The 21219-nt window shown below is 40.6% G+C and overlaps 1 protein-coding gene across 1 annotated transcript in view; it reads right to left on the minus strand.

Moving 5' to 3' along the window:
• PDCD6IP (programmed cell death 6 interacting protein) overlaps positions 1–11050 on the minus strand; it is a 44579-nt gene extending 33529 nt beyond the window's left edge. Inside the window, exons 1-3 of the mRNA XM_070391759.1 lie at positions 10725–11050; positions 3190–3244; positions 1931–2000 (exon numbers count right to left, since the gene is read on the minus strand). Coding sequence (XP_070247860.1) covers positions 1931–2000; positions 3190–3244; positions 10725–10933 — 334 coding nt within the window. The 5' untranslated portion in view covers positions 10934–11050. The remainder of the gene's footprint in view (positions 1–1930; positions 2001–3189; positions 3245–10724) is intronic.
• Between the last annotated feature and the right edge of the window lie 10169 nt (positions 11051–21219).

Consider the following 21219-nt stretch of genomic DNA (forward strand, 5'->3'; position numbering starts at 1 on the left):
CAAATCTTTACCCCAAGTTTTCCGAAATAAACAACCCATAGTTGCTGTTTCCATTTCATTACTTCTGATTCAGCTCGCAACCTGATGCAATCTGGCTCCTGAGTCATGCCCCTAGTGAAACTTCTTTCGTTGCCAAATCCAGTGACTTCTCCAACCTTACATGACTTGACCCCTACTATAATGACTGTCAATAATGTTCCAACCTGGAAGAACATCAAAGTCACCTGGAGATATTTTCAAAGATACTGATTCCATTTCCTCACCTTGAAATGTCTTCCTATCACACCTGGCATTCTGTAACTTTACCTTTAAAGATATACTGTATCTTTAATATTTCCCCCAGGTAATTCTAATGTGCAACCAGGTTCAGGAGCCACTGGACTACATGGTCGATGAAATTCTTCTGGCATTCAGGTCAATGTCTCTATTCTTCTGTTTCCCCTGAGATCTGAAAGCTTTTTCTCAGTCTCATTCTCAGGAATCTCTTCCACTATTTCCCCTGAATGTCGTATTCTCTAGCTCTGGTTTTCACACTTTTCCCAATCTATATTCTACCAGAGGGGATAAATTTATTACCATTTAGTGGTAACTGTTTCCAAATCTACCTCTTTTGAGCTTTAAATCCATTATTTCAAATGCCAAAGAAAAGTTTCTACCTAGACATAACACAGAAAACTCAAACTCAACCTAATGAAAGGAGTAAGTCAACAGATCAAACCAAGTTATAAATCTTAATTAGCATCCACCCTTAATTCCTACTCTTCCCTCTAGTAGTAGATCCAGTCAGTTTCACCTCTGAAATGTCTCTCAATCCCACCCCTTCTCTTCTGACCCACATGCACTTCTTGTCTAATTTCATCCATAATGACTCTCACAAGACTCCTAACTCGTCAGTTTCTCCCTAGTCTCTGGAGTTAGGCTTTCTGGACTCATATCTGGCTTCATTAAATCCCTGCCATATAACCTTAGAAAGTCATTTAATCTTTCTAAATCAGTTTGCTCAACTGTTAATAACAGTGCCTTTCCTCATTAGGCTCCTGGGGAATTCAGTGCCTGGATGGAATATGTACTCTATAAATGTTAGCTATTAATATGTAAGAAGAAAGAGTATAAAACTCATGAGTATACTATTTACAACTCTTCACAATCTACTTTCCAATGTCTTCTCCCTCCATAACCCTCAATTCAACCTATGGTTTCAAGCCTTAACAATATTTAGTATTATACTAACATGTATTGTATGTAATTTATAGTGATTAATATTGTTATGTAACAGTACATAGCATATATTCTATAATACATATGTAGTATATATAATACATATATATGGTTATATGTAATATTAATATTATTCATTGCAGCTCATATTTACTGAGCACTGTTCTAAGGACTTTACATGAATTCAGTCATTTAATCCACACCAGAACCACTGAGATAAAGAGTACTTCACAGTACTATTCCCTACTTCACACAGATGGGAAAATTAAGGCACAGAGAGGTCATACGCTGAGCTAGCAGTTAAAAAAGCCTCACTCTTCTGACCTTTGATTAAAATGTTCTACCTATAATGTTATTTTCTATCTGGAAAAACCAAATTCATCCTTCAAAGCCTAACTCAAACACTGCTTACTTTCAATAGGCAGAATTAACTTCCTCATCCATGCTCCCCTTTGTTCATAGGCTGCTCAACTTTCTCCCCAATCAGTCTGAATACAACTGTCTTATTCACTTTTATAACTAGGACAGTGCCTGGCAAGGCATAGGCTCTCTACAAAATTTTTTTAATTGCATTAAAAGTTGATGTTGAAAAGAAAGGAAAATGTAAAAATGTTTATTATTTAAAAAGAATCATTACAAGAGCAATTTTAAAAACCTAAAACAAAGTGTTTAGACTAAGTTTCCCATCATTTATTATTAAAAAATTACATACCCAACTTTACAGACCCTCCAAAAAGTGAACCTTTATCAAAAGCATCCTTCCAGGTAAATGTCAAGCAGATCTTGATAAAGAGAAAACAGAAAATGATGTTACCTTCTTGAACCTCATTAAATATTAAGTCTCTTTCAGAGAAAAATTCATAATGAGGAAAAAGACAAAAGCTTCAACCTATCTAAAGCATTATCTTCTCTAACCAACCAAGTCCTTTTCCTTTCTTGGCTATAAATTATTTTTTTAAGTAAAATACTGGCACTAAGTTATTTCAATTGGTCACTCTGCTTCAGTAATTGTACACATATTGTCTTCTCCAAAATACACGATCTTATTCATCTTTGTAAACACACAATGGATTGAACAGAATAGGAACTTAATTGTCAAATAAGCCAAGAGAAGCACAGGCAATAAAGTACTACAGGTTTCCCAGAAGATAAAATAAAAACTATTCCATGGTGACAAAAGTAAGAGAATGTTTATCTTTGGTGGATTGCATAAGATCATTTACTTCTTGATTTGGGTAGTGGTTATACATGTATATTCACTTTATGAAGATTCAAGCTATCTACATATTTTCTTTCACTTTTCTGAATGCATGTTATACATGAATAAAGAGTTTACATCATAAATTTTTTTAAAACTGCATCTCACACTTCTAAAATATTCTGCATACAATGATTTAAAAGAAGCTAGTCTCTTTTAAATTATGTGTTTCAACTTAACTTTTTAACTCTAGGTTAGAGTATTTTCAATATACACAAACTAGAGAGAATAACATAACAAACCCCCAATATACCTATCACCAGTTTTTAGCCTTTTGTCTTTCTTGGTTCATCTACCACCCCTCCACCCCCGCCTTTTCCCTGTCCACCCACCTCCCACCCCAAACACACACATACTTTTTTGAAGTACATAAACTAAAACTAATACTTCCTGAATTACAGTTTCTCTCTTAATTCTGTAAAAGCCAAAGGGAAGAACACTATAGATTAATCAGTCAATAGTGGTTATAAAAAGCAGTTAAAATATATATACAGAAGTTACTGAGGAATGAAATGAATAGAATTCTAGGAAACATTCTTCAAAAAGACATAAATTCGTATCAGATGGGCCTAAGCTAATTTGTATTAAAGTCTCATAAAAACCTAAAGATAGTGAAAAGGCACCATTTATTTTAATAAAATGATACCATGAGTGGGAGAAAATGGGTGACTTGCCATTATCATATAACTTTACAAATTAAACAAATGACTTACCTGATTTTCAGAAAATGGGAACTTAGGTTCAATGGAACAAATCTGATCATAATATCTAAAGCACAGAGCAAAAGTTAAAATTAGCAAAGTTAAATATTATGCACATTTATGTAAATACAACTGGTTAAAGAGTATACTAACATCATTCACGTTTACCTTGAGTGGCCCACAAATTAATCAGCCATTTTGAAGTTTCTGAACATAATCTTTTAATGTGTAAACCAAGAGCTAAATGCATGCAATGAAAAAACTGTGAACAAAAACTCATCCTCCCTCCAAAGAAAAATAGTTATAAACTATTATTGCCTATAGGCAAATAACTAAACAGAAAAACCAAAATATTTCTTAAGATACTATTTCTTATTAGCATAACTGGTTATATCCATTGAGCAAATTAATATCTCTGGTAAACTGCTCAGTAAGAACAGGTTTGCCAACTTTTAAATATGTTCTGGGCCCTAGCTGGTTTGGCTCAGTGGATAGAGCATCAACCTATGGACTGAAGGGTCCCAGGTTCGATTCCGGTCAAGGGCACATGTCCAGGTTACGAGCTCAATCCCCAGGGTGAGGTGTGCAGGAGGCAGCCAATCAATGATTCTCTCTCCTCACTGATGTTTCTCTCTCTCTCTACCTCTCCCTTCCTCTCTGAAATCAATAAAAACATATTAAAAATATATATATACATTTTCCCCCTCATCAGTATGACCTTTGAGCTAGCAAAAGGAATGAGGAGGTATCCAAAGCCAAGCGTTCTAACTGGCCTCTAATATTTCCTCCTTCCCTTACCATCTCCAACCCCCCAACCCTTCACGAGGGCTATCTTTCCAATGGTTATTTCTGAGGTCAAGTTTTTTGGAGGAAGGGCAACATGTCTGAGATCAAGTTATTGGCTGGCACGGCCATAAGTTTGGCTACAAACAGGAAGAATTGAACAGTTAAGTAAATACACTGAAGATAATAGGAGCCAGGTTTGTAAATATCAGAGAAAGGAGTTTCTGTTAAGGGGAGAATAAATTCTGTGGCTTTGGACTGGAATTAGAAGTATCAATGTGAACTTATTTTTTAATATAGTAGAAAAATACAAAAAACAGGTATAGGGGGTGTATGTGTGTATATTTCCTCAATGTGTATGTTGAGGGGGTCCAGAAGCAGTAACACTTAGGTAGCAATAAGTAAACCTAATGCCCAAATAATGCTCTCCATTAAAAGGAGCCAGTGTTCCTTAGAGATGTGAGTGACTCCATGGCTGAGACTGAGAAAATTGAAGATTCAAACTTAAAACATCTTGCTATGCCAGAAAGTTAAGAAAGTATTTAAAATATTATGAGAACATGTCAAAAGGACACAGGAACTAGCTTTAAGGGGCTCCCACTAGCCAAATCTAGAAAAATTTAAATAAAATAACAAATCATAACCTATTCAGGAAAATAAGAACATCATTCTGACGTATATAATATAAACAAATGAACAGGAAAAGCTCTACCCTACTGTACAATGCCAACTAATAAATGTAGAAGAAATAATGGAGTTAGGAAAATCATCATTTGACAGCTTTCAGAATATAATGCCTGATTCAGGTAAGATTCATCAATGGATACTAAAACAAACGTTTGATGGAAATAGGATATTGCATAGTCTCAAAGTATCTTCCCATAAAACACTAATTAGTACAAAACACTTATTAATTGTAAGGTTAAGAAACCTGGGAAATACCATCTTAATCAAGTGATGAAAGTTAACATTACCAGCAACAGGACAAATCAACTAGTGTTCTTCCTAATATGCACTAAAAAGAACACAGCATCACTTTGGTTGGTACTACTGCCCCAAAATGCATGAATCAGGAGAAAATATGAGACAAATCCCTATTGAGCAGCATTCTACAAAGTAACTACCCTGTACTCTTCAAAAATGTCAAAGCTTCAAAAGACAAGGAAAAATTGAGGAACTGTTCCAGATTAGAGAACTAACTAGAGAGATAACAATTAAAAGCAACACAGGATCCTGAACTTATAAACATTACTGGGAGAATCAACAAAATTTTAATGAATTCTATGGATTAAATTGTAATATTCAATCAATGTTAATTTCCTGATTTTGAAAGTTGTACTGTGGTTATTATATAGGAGAATATTCTTGTACTTAGGAAACAAACACTGAAGTATTAAGTGCTCAAACCTATAATGAAGTCCTATTATTTTTAAAACTACATCCAAAAATGTGACAAGGTCTGGCATTACCTGGCCAATCATTCAACACTCTCCAAGCCTCATCTCAGAATATTCACTATGCATTCTAGTCACTAAAGTCTGTGCTCTCTCTTGGCCCTAAGCTTTCACACGTTTTTTTCCTTTTTTTTTTTTTCCTCTGTAGCTGGAAACTTTTCCCAGCACAATTTCCCACCTTTTTTGTCTAGGCTGACATGTCATCAAAGAAGGCTTTCCTCATTCATCCATCCAACAAATATACGCCAAGAGCTTACTATGCAACAAACACAGTTTTAGGAAATTAGAATGTCCTAAAACCTTTGGGGGTGAGGGTGGGAGACAAACATAAGTTAAAATATAGGAGAGTAGGTAGTGATAAGTACTATGGAGAAAAACAAAGACGTAAGAGGGATAAGGTGTGTGTCTATCTGCATCCTCCACATTATTTGATTAACACACTAACATCATTAGTGCTAACATTATCTCAGCATCTTCACCCCCAAACCAACAATCAGAATGTAAGCAAAATGAAACTGCAATGTTTTCTTTCCTGATCTATAAAACACTAGTGCTTGAAAAAAACTCCAGAAATCATGAGCCTAGTTCCACCAACTTTATTTTTCAAATGAAAAAGTTACTTCCATAATGCAACAAAACCAAATTTTAAACCACAAAAGGATGACAGTCAAATCTACTTAGAAATTTACAAAATCTATATAAGTGGCTCAAGTTAATGAAAACAGAACTAAAATTACAAATTATTAAAAACATCAATGAGAATATTGTATGTCAAAACCAGTTGGATGCAGCCAAAAGCAGACTCAGAAAAAAAAACATACAGTCCTAAAATAAAACTAGACTTAGTGTTTAAAAAGAGATCGCTCAGTGGTTGAGCATCGACCTATGAACCAGGAGGTCGCGGTTTGATACCCCGTCAGGGCACATGCCTAGGTTGTGGGGGTTTGCAAGGGGCAGCCAATCAATGATTTTGTCTCATCAATGTTTCTATCTCTCTCTCCCTCTCACTTCCTCTCTGAAATCAATAAAAATATGTTTTTTAAAAAAGAGGTGGCTACAAACCTTTAACAAATCTGATCAAGGGGCAAAATATATATATAACACATTCACAACATTAGGAACAAGAAAAAAAATGTAAAAGCAGATTATAAGAAGAATAAAACATTTTGCAAGAACTTCTGTGCAACAAAAGGCAACATAAATACAATTAAGAGTTAAGAAACAGATTTAAAGATATTTGCAATATACATAAGGGGAAGGGATAGCCAAAAAAGGTAAATAACTCCTAAAAATCAGTAAGGAAAAAACTAGCAACCTAGAAAATGAGCAGAGAAAAAAACAAAAAACAGGCAATTCACAGAAAAAGAAACTAAAGTGACCAGTAAATGTAAGATGCTGGACCTCTGAGAAATCAGGGCACTGCGACCTAAAACAAGGTACTATCTCTCATCCACCAGTATAGCAAAAAAACAATTAATTTGAATTATTAATCAGTGAGTATTAGGATGGACGTGGAAGAATAAAAAACTCACATATACCTGCTACTGGAAATGGACATTGATGCAACCACTGTGGAGAGCTGAAAATGCAGATACCCTATTCACTTAAAACAAAAACACCCTTTTCTGCTCCCTCCCAAAATGCCACTAAATTTTTTCTTTTTAGTGTTGTGGTTCCTTTTTTAAAATATATTTTATTGATTACAGAGAGGAAGGGAAAGGGAGAGAGAGACAGAAATATCAATGATGAGAGAGAATCATTGATAAGCTGCCTCCTACATGCCCTACACTGGGGATCGAGCCAGCAACCTGGGCATGTGCCCTTGACCAGAATTGAACCCGGGACCCTTCAGTCCACAGGCCGACATTCTATCCACTGAGCCAAACTGGCTAGGGTTAAAAAATTAATTAAAATTAAAAAGATGTAAATGCACAAAGATAAGAAGAATGGGAAAGGGCACAGCAGCATACAAGAGGTTTCAGTGAAATTTTGTAAAAGGTGAAAAGTGAATGAAGCAGAAAAAGCTGAAAATCTAACTGCCTGGAGGGCAGGGAGCTAACAAAATATACCAAGTCAAGTCATGTCAGAGAAGCCAACAAGAATCTGAATTAAGAAACATGAGATACCACTGAAGACAGGATTTAAAGATGAGGCTGGGAAGAGAAAACTGCAGTGAAAAAATCTCTGAAACCTTTGACTATCAGATCCTCTGTTCGGAGAGCAGACTTACAGGAAATGTTAAGGATATCAAGCACAGCTAAGTGGGGAGGACGGGGATTGAGAAGCTTTGGTTAGGAGTGCTGTCAACATCATCTCTCTCCTTCCTTACTAACAAAATCCAGATTTTAGCTGGGTATGCAGCTGCCTTTAATAAAAATTCCTTTTCTTATGCTACCCTTCTATGAGATGTAGACATACATAATGGTCAATTACATATGCACAGGGTATTGTGGGGCAGTTTCCACACTATCTCCTTTCTCCCCTCCTGCTATCTTAAACTTGGGTATGACTGCTATCTGGACCCTGAGAAAAAGGGTTGTACGAAGTGGAAAGCTGGACAGAGCCTGAGCCTGATGAACTTCACAGAACCACTATACCAGCCATGGACTATCAGAACTACCTCTCTACCAACTGTTCACACAGGAATAAAATCATAATTTAACTCCCTGACGACTTGAGATCTACCACATGCAGCTGAATCCAAAGCTGATACAGGTGCCAGACTAGAAATAGATGGTATAAAAGACTGCATACATGATTGTTGAGATCCCCAACATCCAATTCCCCAGTAAAATTTCAGAAAGTTGACAACCAAACTTTTTCATGGAAAGAGACCCCAAGCTTTCTCTCTAAAAATACTAATCACCACAAAAGACATGAACACTGGAGCTTCCTCTCCCCCTCCCCTCCCACACACACACAAATTATGATACAGGATTCCCGTCTGATCACCCTAAAGTTCACCATTTATCAAGGCTCTTCTAATCAATTTTTAGTTAAAGCCACTTTATACAGATGACACTCATTCTCAACCAAATACACATGTGTATTTTAGGAAATTTTACTGGGACATCTCCATGATAGTAACAATAAAAAGGCAGCTCCATCACTGGACCTATTTATAGAGCATTGTACCAGTACTGATCAAGCTTTAGGGCATGGTCCTAGACCACCTGTCTTTAGGAATTATTTTAACCCCTCCTTTTTGCAAATTGTTATTTAAAAGTTCATTAATTTAAAAATATGTAAATTAATGTTATTTACACAATTATCCAACATAATTATTAAACAACGTTTTGTTTGATTGGAACCCATATCTCACAAATGTTTGATTTTTACAGATATATACCCAAAAAACTTTTGTACAGACCTCCATTATAAAATGTAATAGACTGTAGTATACCTATCAACTTATCCTAACCCCACTAGAAGAGTAAGAAGTGAGGGGGGGAAAAAAGTAGTTGATGATAAATGAGCTAAGAGAGGATCATATAAAGGAGACTAAAGAAATATGGTTAGTTTCAAAGAGGCTATCTGTGCAACAGCCCTATACCTAGGAACAGTTTCACATTTATGCCTGGGAAAAGAATAAAGGGATAAACAAATGAATGAAGGTTTAAAGTTCACACCAGAACCCTATCAGTACCACAATCCACTATTCATTCTTTCTTGTCTGTTAGCCTTAAATCCATGCATCAATTGTCACCGAAAACTCCAAGCTCCTTAAGGGTTGGTACCAAAACAAACACTCTATTCAATAAGATTGTTATCACAGTGTTCACTATACCCATGTTTTTTAATATTAATGGAAAACCCTCACTGAATGCTATTCATACCTACATGAAAATTGCTTTGGAAATTTCTGTTAAAGTTTGTTAATTCTAGAGAATGCCTAAGTATTCCTAGGTTAACTTTTTTTTTAAAAAAATGCTCATACTAAATATCAAATAAATGATCTTTACAGCCCAACAGTCTTATCTTTAAAACTGACACCACAAGATCATCATCTCTCTCTCTCTCTCAGCGATCTATTCAGTAGCTTCCCTTAGAGGGAACCAGGTCTTCCTCCTTCTCTACTGCTCTGATCCATGGCGGAGGAGACGTTAAACCAGCTGACTGGCAATGAAATTAGCGCCTTTAACCACCATCACACATGGGCACACGCCAACCCAAACAGAGGCTTCCCATGGCTTCCACCAGAGCCAAGGAGAAACAGCCCTCTCGGATGTAAGATCCTGAGTGTAATGACGCTGTACTTGCAGTAGACCCACCGGTGGCCATCTCTCCCAACACAGGAACAAAGCTCAGCTGCGAAGGCATCCATCCACATGGAGGCAAGATGCTATCCGGCGGATGATCCCTAAAGCTAAGGAAGCAGCATCACGGAACTTCTCAGTTACCAGCACAAACACGCTGGTGTAACCTGGGCTTCTACGGACAACCCAGCACAGCTGTGTCTGCCCTGTTAATCAAGGGGAAGATGTTCCACGCAGAAAATGAGATGAGGCGAAAGAAATAGTCTTAACTGTAAAGTGCCCTAGACATGTTCTGTTATTCGAACTGCAAAGTACCAGGAAAAAAGAGCTCTCGTGAAAGACAGCACGAGCTCCATAAGCCTTCGCAAAACAACCAATTTACTCCGGGACGCGCATACCTGTTGGTGGACAAAGTGACTTTAGGCTATTTCTCTTGAACCTTCTATTATGTCCCTCACACGTGTAACCTCAAAGAATGGCAGCTCCTAACCCTTGGAATTTTCCACCTGTCATCCGATTATGATGAACTTGGGAAGATGGCTCATTTCAAGTGGACAATGTAGTTAAGTAACAGACGTTTGTCCACAGTGTCCCGATTCTCCTACAGCCCTCAAGCAACCTCTATTTTGAAATTGAAATCTGGCCAAGAAATACAAAAAAAAAAAAAAAAGGTGGGGGGAGGAGAGTCTAAATTAAATACATTCCCTCCCCCACCACAAAAAGGGGAGGGGGAGAGAAAACTAGTTCTGAGTAAATGTGGCAAGTGAGATCGATCAGTACGTGGCAGACCGTTCCTCCGGGGTATCGGACCCCCCGAGCCGGGAGGACCGAGGGCTGCGGCGAACCGGCAGCACCGATGCCCGGAGCCCGGGCAGGGCCAGCGGCAGCCGGCGGGGCGGCTCCTGCTCACCAGGAAGGAATGCAGACCACACCTACGCGCCCCAACAGGCCAGCGGGGCGGCCGGGTCTGGACCCCCGGGTGCGAGGGAGGGAAGGAGGGAAGCAGGAAGAAGGGAGGGGGCGGCAGGCGGCCCGAGCCCGGCCCCAGGCCCACCTCAGCAGCGTCTCCAGCGCGCCCTCGTGCTTGTCCAGCGGGCGGCCGAGCGCGGCGCGGCGCAGCTTGCTGAGCTCCTCGGCCGCGCGGCAGTACTGGGCCTGCTCCTCCCCGCCGCTCGGGTACGTCTGCTGGATGAACTTCACCAGCGGCTTGGCCAGGTCCACCTCCGAGGTCTTCTTCAGCTGCACCGAGATGAACGTCGCCATGGCGAGCTCCTCCGTCGCCGTGCCGGCCAAAGAAACTGCGGGACGACAGCGACGAGGCCGAGGAGCGCCGGGGAGCGGGCTGGCGGACTGGCGGACCCACCGGGGGACGGACGGGCGCTCCGCTGGCGCTTCGGTCCGGCCACTTCCGGGAGCTCGCGCGCAGGCGCCGTCCGCGCGCCGCCCGGATCACGTGGGGGAGTCGGGGCGGTGGCTCCGGCTCACCTGGGCCCAAGCGGGCCCGGGCTGCGCGAGGAAGGCTTGGCTTTCGTCTGGGGTGGGAGCCTGGGCTTCCGTGCCGCCGCGACGGGTGGACAGACGCTTTCATGCCAAAGTAACCATTCATTCCTTCACTCGGACAACTCGGGGGGTCCTGTGACTGCCACCCGCGAGAGTGTGCGGCGACCTGTGCAAGACCTATGGCACTGCATTCCCGGCTGCTGTGCACTAGTATTGAGTGCTCGGTAAGCCTCGGAAGCAAGGTCCCTACCGTTCACACTTCAGGTAAGGAATCAAATGCTAAAGTGACAAAAAAAAAAAAAAAAAGTTTCATGGAACAAAAATCAGGGTTCTTGGGATGTGGGATATGAGGATCCCTTGGAAGAACCTAACTTACACAAGATAAATTAGAGAAGGTTTTCCTGAGAAGGCGAAGGTAAAATGACCAGTTTGAGAAGATGCCTGACGTTGGAAGAAGGGGGAAATGGCGAGGAGAGTGGTGGCAAGGGAGAGCTTCCCAGAGCGAGTGCAGAGGCCCTCGGAGGCAGCACTTCCCAGCTGCAGGGAGGTGAAGCCAACACTGTGGGGAACACTTAAAAAGCAAGGAAAGAATGGAATGAAATAAAGTTGGAAGGGTAAGCTGTTAGGTCTGATCAAATAATCAAATCGATACCCCCTCCCTCTGGGAAACGAACTTTTAGATCATTTTGCAACCGACATTTCCTTTAGCTTAGACCACATTCATTTGCTAAGACCAGTAATTTTCCTCTCGGACTTGCCCAAGATCTGGACCCGCCCAGAGAATTCCCAGCCAAAGAAGCCCACTCAGAGTCCTTTGAAATCTCTGCCTCCCCATCCCTGTAGGCTGGTGCCATTTTTGGGCTCAGCCCATCTGGTTTTCCAGATGACCTAATCCTATGTAATAAAAGGCTCATATGCAAATCGACTGAATGGCCAAACGATGAGTCGCTATGATGTGCACTGACCACCAGGGGGCAGACACTCAACACAGGAGCTGCGGCCTGGTGGTCAGTGCACTCTCATAGAGGGAGAGCTGCTCAGCCAGAAGCCCTAAGCTGGGGTCACCGCTGGCAAGCTTTGGTGGCGGGAGCCTCTCCCGCCTCCACTGCAGTGCTAAGGATGTCCGACTGACAGCTTAGGCCCACTCTCCACAGGCCTAAGCCATCAGTCGGACATCCCCCGAAGGCTCCTGGACTGCGAGAGGGTGCAGGCCAGGCTGAGGGCGCCCCCTCCCCAGTGCACGAATTTCATGCACCAGGCCTCTAGTAAATTTATAATTCTTAACCACTTTTGGCCTCATGTGTTCCTTCAGGGACCCTTACATTTGGTGCTGAAACCCAGATGGTTCCTGGCTTCAGTCACACTGAGTCTGCTACTCTGAAAGCTGTAGGCAGTGACAGCTCATCCTGGGCTTACCTCAGCAAACTCCACTCAGCATCCTAATCAAACACTGCTGTAATTAATTATTTTGGCAGGTGTTAGGGGTTTTTTTTCTACATCCCTTTCTAACAGGAGACCACATTCCACTCAAAATAGGGACGATCAACTGGACAGGAACCTGTACTAGTCTCTCTCTCACCCAATATTCAATCTTTACCTGTCCCTGTAACCCATCATATCTAACATAAAAGGGCAGTCTAGATAATCTCTCTCCTCATAACCCTCAGTGTCTCAGCAGGTGTCGGGATTGGCATAGGGGATTTAACCACTGCTCTATCATCTTTTGAATTTCTGTCTCAGGACCTACAGGAAAGCCTAGATGACATTGCCAAAAGTGTAGTTCAAATTCAGGATTAGTTAAACTCACTAACGACTGTCCCCCTCCAAAATCAGAGAGGACTACACCTCCTAACTGCAGAGAAAGTGAGTCTATGCCTCTTTCTGGAAGATGTCAATCAGTCTGGCCTAGTTAGGGATGCCACCCAAAAATTAACAGAAAGGGCTGCAAAGACTAGAGAACGTCAATCAACTTCATGGGACAACTGGCTAAAAAATATAAATTGGTATACCTGGCTACTTTCCTTCATAGGACCATTAACACTCCTATTCCTCATCCTCATTTTTGGCTCATGTCTTCTGCGTCATTTTTCAACTTCAGGACCGCTCTCAAGCCTTCACCAAACCAGTCTGGGGAAATCATGCTGCTGCCACCCCTTACTCCAACCAGGAGGAATCTATGCAGGGTTTCAGCCAACTACAATTAAATTCCATCACCTTATGATCTTGATATCTCCTCTCAGATGGAAGAAATGACCTCCATCCTTATTCCATAAAGCAAAAAGGCTGAGTCAGACCTAACAGAAGCAAGCATTAAATCCTTCAGAACCTTGTATGCCAAGTTAAAGAATTTGTATTGTAGCATAAAGCAAAGAAAGCAATACATGGCATTTAAGCAACAGTGACATTATACAGTTATTTTAAAAGGCCATCCTATGCATCGATCTGATATTGTATCTCTTGGTGAGATGTAGTATGAAGTACACAATATCATCTATTGGAGCAAAGTAAATGACACCATAGGAAGTAACCAAACAAATCCAGAAGGTGAAACATTCTGCAGGATAACTGGCCCCATCTCTTCAATAATTTATTGTTTTGAATAAAGCCACTACTCTACTCTATGAAAAGAATTTTAAGGGACATAAGAGTCTGGATTAAATTCTAGTTTGAGCAGGCCACCTATAAAATGCATTTTTCAGGACAATTGAGGAAATTTTAATGTAAATGGACTGAGTGTACGCTGAAAATGTATTGCCGTGGAAGGTGAAGATCATTAACTGGGAAGAGCAAGCCACAGAACAGTTGTAATACAAATAAATAATACAAGAATAAATTTGCCCATACAACTGTAGACCTACTTTAGCCCACCCCTTTCTATGTTATGATATCTCATTTTGATTACAAAATGCATTGCTTTTAGGTGCTATGAAAAAAAATATATTTAGCATTATACCCTAAGGTGTTAGCAGGTATAATCTTTGAAAGTGGAAATGTATATTTTATTTTTGCCTATCTTTTTATGTAACTTTTACAGCATTCATACAACTTCTGCTATAAACATTTATTTTTACCACAATTTTAAAATTTTTATTTTAATTAAAATATTCTAGGTTAAAATATAATAGCTACTGTGTAGCGAATGCATTAAGAGGAAGACAAGATGGAACCTGGAAGGCAAATCATGAGACCATTTCAAAAATCCAGGTAGGAGATCATGAAAGCTAACATTAGCAGGAGTGAACCACGTTGATATATTTTTGAGTTAAGCATTGAAGAATTTACTGATAAACAGGATAGGAAAATAAAGAAAAGGGTTCAATCATTTGTTAATATTTAACTCAACCATTGTTTATTTCCTTCATAAACTTATCCTAACTCAAAAGTATGTTGTTTGTTGATTTACTTTTTCGCTGACTTTCCTACTAGAATATAAGCTCCATGGGGGCAAAAAATTGTGTTTGTTTAATATACTGTTTATGTCCAGTACTTGGCACATTCTAAGCCCTCGGTAAATATATTTTAATGAGTAATTATTTTATTATTTGTAAAAAAAAAATAGATTTCTTCTAGCAAAACACCTCACCTTCCCTAATCACAGTTACCTTCATTAATTAGGAAATAGGCCAGTGGCCGAAAGAGGATGTTATATTGAAATAGTCTAGCTTGTGCTCTGGTAATAAACAATTGCAAAATTGCAGTGTCATAACATAATAAACAGTTGTTTCTTACTCACGCAAAGTAGAGGCAACTGTCCAGGGTAACTGTACTCCAAGCAGTATCTCTATAAACCAGACTAATTGATCTTTTAGCTCAGCCATCTCAACATGAGACTCCATATTCAAAGGAAGAAGGAACTCTGTAGCACCACTCAGCAGCTTTTCACTGCCTCGGCCCTCTCCCATCCACTCACGTTTCACTGGCTAGACCTCTCACCTGGCCCCATCAAACCGCAGCAGGACCAGGAAGTCTAGTCTTCTATATGCCCAGGAGGGAAGGGAGAACTGGATATTGGGGAGCACCAGTGATACATTCCAAAAATGAGTTTCGTGCTTCCAAAGTTGCTTATGGTAACATTGCTTTTCCATCTGTGTACTCAAACTTCATACATTATGTTCTCAGAATGTATTCTCAGTGTAATATTTAGGGGGGGCTATTAAATTCAAAGATTTTCCTCCCTGATAATCTCTTGTTCTGGTAGGCCCATCCTTACCCCCACTGATTGAACCAATAGAAATAATTGCCTCTTTGGAAGAACAGAACCCTGCCGGAAACAGTTTTCAGTTTCAAAATAGAGTTTTGCTACTGGCATCTAGTGGGTAGAGGCCAGGAATGCTACCTACAATGCATAAGGCAGTCCTCCACAACAAAAACTTATTCGGTCTAAAATGTCAGTAGTACTGAGGGTGGTATTCACTCATGGGAAGCATTCTGTTCAGAACGGTCTCCAAAATTTGAGGAATATACTGCTGGGAGTACAGTACAATCCATCCTGAAGGAGTGGGTTGTTCCAAAGAATGAATGAAGGCTTCCTTTGAGAGATGAGAAGGAAGCATTGTTGCAGAGAGATTGGTATCTAAGAATAGGGGAGAAAAATTAAGAACTGGAATATAACAGCAAGGGTTGAATTTCTTGAGGACTTTTCCATTACACTAAGGAGAAAGTCATATAGTACATCTTGTGTACTGTGTGTTTGTATCCTTCCATGTAGGCTAAGGGAGAGTCCAGAGGACCAATCCTGTGTATAGCTGGCTTTAAGAATAAAAGATGGCCCTAGCTGGTTTGGCCCAGTGGATAGAGCCGTTGGCCTGTGGACTGAAAGGTCCCAGGTTCGATTCTGGTCAAGGGCATGTACCTCGGTTGCAGTTTCCCCGACCCTGGTCGGAGGGTGTGCAAGAGGCAACCAATCGATGTGTGTCTCTCATATGGATGTTTCTCTCTGTCTCTCCCTCTCTCTTCCACTCTCTAAAAATCAACGGAAAAATATCCTTGGCTGAGGATTAACAACAACAAAAAAGAATAAAAGATGGATGAATTCAGTACAGCTGCAAAACCAATTTATGAAAATCTGTTGGATTTCTATGAATTATCAAACAACTATCAAAGAGAAAATAAGAAAACAATGCTATATACAATAGCATCAAAAACAATAAAATACTTAGAAATAAATTTAACCAATTAGGTGAAAGATCTGTATACTAAAAACTATAAAACACTGATGAAAGAAATTGAACAAGATACAGAGATTGGAAGAGTTAGTGTTGTTAAAATGTCCATTCTAGGCCCTGGCTGTGTAATTCAGTTGGTTAGAGCGTTGTCCCGATATGCCAAAGTTGCGGGTTTGATCCCTGGTCAGGGCACATATAAGAATTAACCAATGAATGCATAAATAAGTGGAACAACAAATCAATGTTTCTCTAAAATCAATAATGTTCATACTACTCAGAGCCATCTATAAATTCAATGCAATCCCTATCAAAATTCCAATAATATTTTCACAGAAATAGAAAAACAATCCTGATATTTGTATGCAACCACCAAAGACCCCAAACAGAAAAAAAAATCTAGAGAAAAAAAAAAAGCTGGAGGTATGACTCTTTCTCATTATATCACAAAACTATAGTAATCAAAACAGTGTGGTATAAAGACAGATACATAGATAATGGAACAAAATGGTTTCTGTTCCATTATCTATGTCATGGTGCTGTGAAAACAGGATAGTATCTTCAGTAAGTGGTGCTGGGAAAGTGAATATCCACATGCAGGGGGGGAAAAAGAAAGAAAACTGGGCTCCTATCTTATACTGTATACAAACATCAACTCAAAATGGTTCAAGACTGTAAGACCTGAAACCATAAAACTCCTAGAAGAAAACATAGGGGTTAACTCCTTCACATTGATCTTTGCAGTGATTTTTTTGGATTTGACACCAAGAGCAAAGGCAACAAAAGCAAAAATAAACCAGTGGTCTACATCAAACCAAAGAACTTCAACACAGCAAAAGAAACCATCAATAAAATGAAAAGGCAACCGCCCTAGCTGGTTTGGCTCAGTGGATAGAGCGGTAGCCTGCAGCCTGAAGGGTCCGGTTCAAGGGACCCTTCAATTCCGGTCAAGGGCACATGCCTGGGTTTTGGGCTCCATCCCCAGTAGGAGGTGTGCAGAAGGCAGCCAATCAATGATTCTTTCTCATCGTTGATGTTTCTCTCTCTCTCCCTCTCCCTTCCTCTCTGAAATCAATAAAATATATTTTTTAAATAAAAAGGCAACCTATAGAATGGGAGAAAATACTTGCAAACCACATATCCAATAAGGGATTAATATCCAAAAGCTATAAGAAGTTCATACATCTCAATAGCCCACTCCAAAGAAAACATTAAAAAATGGGGGAAACATCTGAATAAACATTTTTCCAAAGAAGACATACAAATGGCCAACAGGTATATGAAAAGGTGCTCACTTATCATCAGAGAAGTACAAATCAAAACAATGAGATATTGTTCCACCCCTGTTAGAATGGCTATTATCAAAAAGACAAGAGATTTCAAATGCTAGTGAGGATATGGAACAAAACCATTGTGCACTGTTGGTGGGAATGTAAACTAGTATAGCCACTTTGGAAAACACTATGGAGGTCCCTCAAGAAGTTAAAAATAGACCTACTATATGATTCAGCAATCCTATATTCTGAGTATATATCTAAAGTAATGAAATCATTATCTCAAAGAGATCTGTACCTGCATGTTCATTGCAGGATTATTCACAATAGCCAAGATATGAGGACAACTAAGTGTCTGTTGATGAATGAATGTAATATATATCCACATCTACATAGATATAAAATGGAATATTATCCTATATAATAAGAGATGGATATGCTAATTAGTCATGACTGTTATGCAAATTGACCATCACTCCAACACACAAGATAGCCACCCCCATGTGGTCAAAGATGGCCACCACAAGATGGCTGGCAGGGCAGGGGAGGGCAGTTGGGGGGACCAGGCCCGCAGGGGAGGGATGTTGTGGGGGACCAGGCCGGCAGGGGAGGGCAGTTGGTGGCAATCGGGCACAAGGGGAGGGCAGTTGGGGGCAATCAGGCCGGCAGGGGAACAGTTAGGCATCGATCAGGCTGGCAGGGGAGTGGTTAGGGAGTGATCAGGCTGACAGGCAGAAGCAGTTAGGGGCAATCAGGTAGGCAGGCAGTCGAGCGGTTGGGAGCCAGCAGTCCTGGATTGTGCGAGGGATCCCAGATTGGAGAGGGTACAGGCTGGGCTGAGGGACACCTCCCCCCCGCCCCCCCAATGCACGAATTTCATGCACCGGGCCTCTAGTACATTCATAAAAAGGTAACCCTGCCCTGGTGGGTGTTGCTAAGTGGTTAGAGTGCTGGCTCAAGGCACAGAGGGTCTCGAGTTTGATTTCTGGTCAAAGTTGCAGGTTTGATACCCACCCAGGTTGATGAGCATGCAGAAGGCAACTAATCGATGTGTATCTCTCACATCTCTCTCTCCCTCTCCCCCTCTTTTCCCCATTCCGCACACTCTAAAAATCAATGGAAAAAATATCCTCAGGTGAGGATTAACAACAACAACAAAGAAGGCAATCCTGCCATTTCCAACAACATGGATGAATCTGGAGAACATTATCCTAAAGTTATAAAAACCAAACAGAGAAAGACAAATACTGCATAGTATCACTTATGTGTGGAATAAAGAAAAAAGTCTGACTCATGTAAGCAGAGAGCAGAATGGTGATTTCCAGGGGTTTAAGGGTAGGGAAATTAGAGAGAAGTTGGTAAACGATTACAAACTTTCAGTTTTAAGATGAGTAAGGTCTGAGGATCTAATAATAGCGTGGTGACTATAGTTCAAGTACTGTATTGTATAACTGAAAATTTATGAGAGAGTAGAATTTTAGTTCTCACAAAACAAAATGATGGCTGGACTAACTCAATAGTGGGAATCTAACTGTATACCTATATCAAATATCACATTGCACACTTAAAATAAACTACAATTTACTTGTCAATTTTACACACACATACACACACACACACACACGTAGGAATATATATCTGAAAAAATGAAAGATGGAAAACTGCTATAGCCCTCACAGACCCTAGTCTCTCCTACCTCTGCCCCACAAGATGTCACTGTTGAAACACAGAAGATCTGCTATAGCAAAGACTGTTCACAAGATGGAGCTATTAAAACTTAAATGCTCGGCTAATCTGCAATTCCAATGTTTATAAAAAATGCCAAGGCCTCTTTTATCTGGGACACACCTGTGATGCTAGAGTAAAACGTGTGTTCCCTGCGCTTGTCCTCCCAGTCAGCAATGTTAAGCCCAGTCCAGCAGACCAGGCTTCTCTCTCCCTCATGGTGAATTTCTCCTGGGTAAGCCCCTGGTATCTTTTGCTGCCCTCCCAGTGTTACTTCAGGGAATCAGAGGTGATGTAGTAACACTGGCCCTTCCTGCAGAAAGTGCTCAAGGCTTCAGTGACTTCCTTCTCAGAGGGATCCTTAGTCTTTGGGAAAATTGGCTGACTTTCTTCCGGCAAACTTCCAACTCCTTGTACCAAAGAGCATGATGAAAAAAGCAGCATTGACAACTCCCAGAGTGTCTGGCTACACCCTTCCCCTACCTGCCTCCCATCTGCCCAATTAAAAAGAACCCCCTTCCAGAACCAAGGGGATCTCCACTATAGAGATGCAGCTGTCAGTTTTAAATGGTAGTAAATCTCATTTCCGTTACCCAGGCATCAACTTCTTACCAATAGTGATCACATTTTATACTATAAATTTATAACTATACTAGAGGCTCAGGGCACGAAATTCGTGCATGGGAAGGGTCTCTCGGCCTGGCTGGCGATCAGGGCCGATTGGGGCCTTCCGGCTGCTGACCAGGGTCTTCCTTCCAGCTGCTGGCCGGGGCCTCCCTTCCCCAGTTGCCAGCTGCTGGCCAGAACCTTCCTTTGTTCTGTGCGGCCCCCTGGTGGTCAGTGCGTATCCTAGCGAGTGATAGAACTCCCGGTCAAACTCCCACAAGGACACTTTGCATATTAGCCTTTTATAGATACAGATTCTGCTAAAACATTCTATTGTCATAGGAGTGATTTTCACTAGTTTTGTTAGTATGCAAACTGTTTTCACTTTCTTAACATGGATGCTCTGCTGGAAATTACATTTGTGTATATAGCAATATAAGTATTGATTTGACCAAATCTTATAATAAACTATATTTGGAAGATGAAGGATAATAGGAAAGGGAATGGCACTATAAGAGAATAAATTCTCATCTACCATAATATGAAGTCTATAGGCAATATCTAAAGGTAGCATGTGCATATTATTGACAAAAAAGTAGAGGGTACAAAAAGCCAGAGCAGACAGGTAAAAGAGTAAAAATCAGATGCCTCTGGAGAGGAGTAAAGAAAGTAAGGAGGGGTAGGAAAGGGAAATGCTCTATTTTGTCACAGCCTTTTTAGTACTAAAAGAGGAAACTCGGGGGTTCTTTTTTTCCTTCCAATGTAGGGGGGAAATCCAGTTCTTCTCTACTATTTCTTTATTCCCTATGTGTCTCCTTTGCCTTCACAGAGAACACTTCCTTTCCGACACCTGTAGTCACCAAATATGTGAAGGCTTTTTTCCCCACAACAACAAGCAAGTCTCTACACCAGCTCAGTGTCCTACAATTTAACTCAAGTCTAACACTATCAACCTGGAAGATAGTGCCAGATCCCACAAGTTGAGATATCGGTCCCATAAGACTGCCCCCTGCCTCCAACCTCAGACGCCAGTCCCAAACCCACCTGTGCTTCTGACCGATGGGCTCTACATTGGAGGTTCCAGTGACCTTTCCTTGGGTTCAATTAATATGCTAGAGTGGCTCACAGAACTCAGGGAAACCTCTACTTACATTTGCCAGTATATTAGAAGATATGATAAAGGATACAGATGGACAGCCAGTTGAAAAGATACAGATGGCAAGATCTGGGCAGGTCCCAAGCGCAGGAGTTTCTGTCCCCGTGGAGTTCTGATGTCATCTTC

The sequence above is a fragment of the Myotis yumanensis genome, unplaced genomic scaffold, assembly GCF_028538775.1.
Source record: "Myotis yumanensis isolate MYYU_CA2020_CCGP unplaced genomic scaffold, mMyoYum1.0.hap1 SCAF_14, whole genome shotgun sequence".
Lineage (NCBI taxonomy): Eukaryota > Metazoa > Chordata > Mammalia > Chiroptera > Vespertilionidae > Myotis > Myotis yumanensis.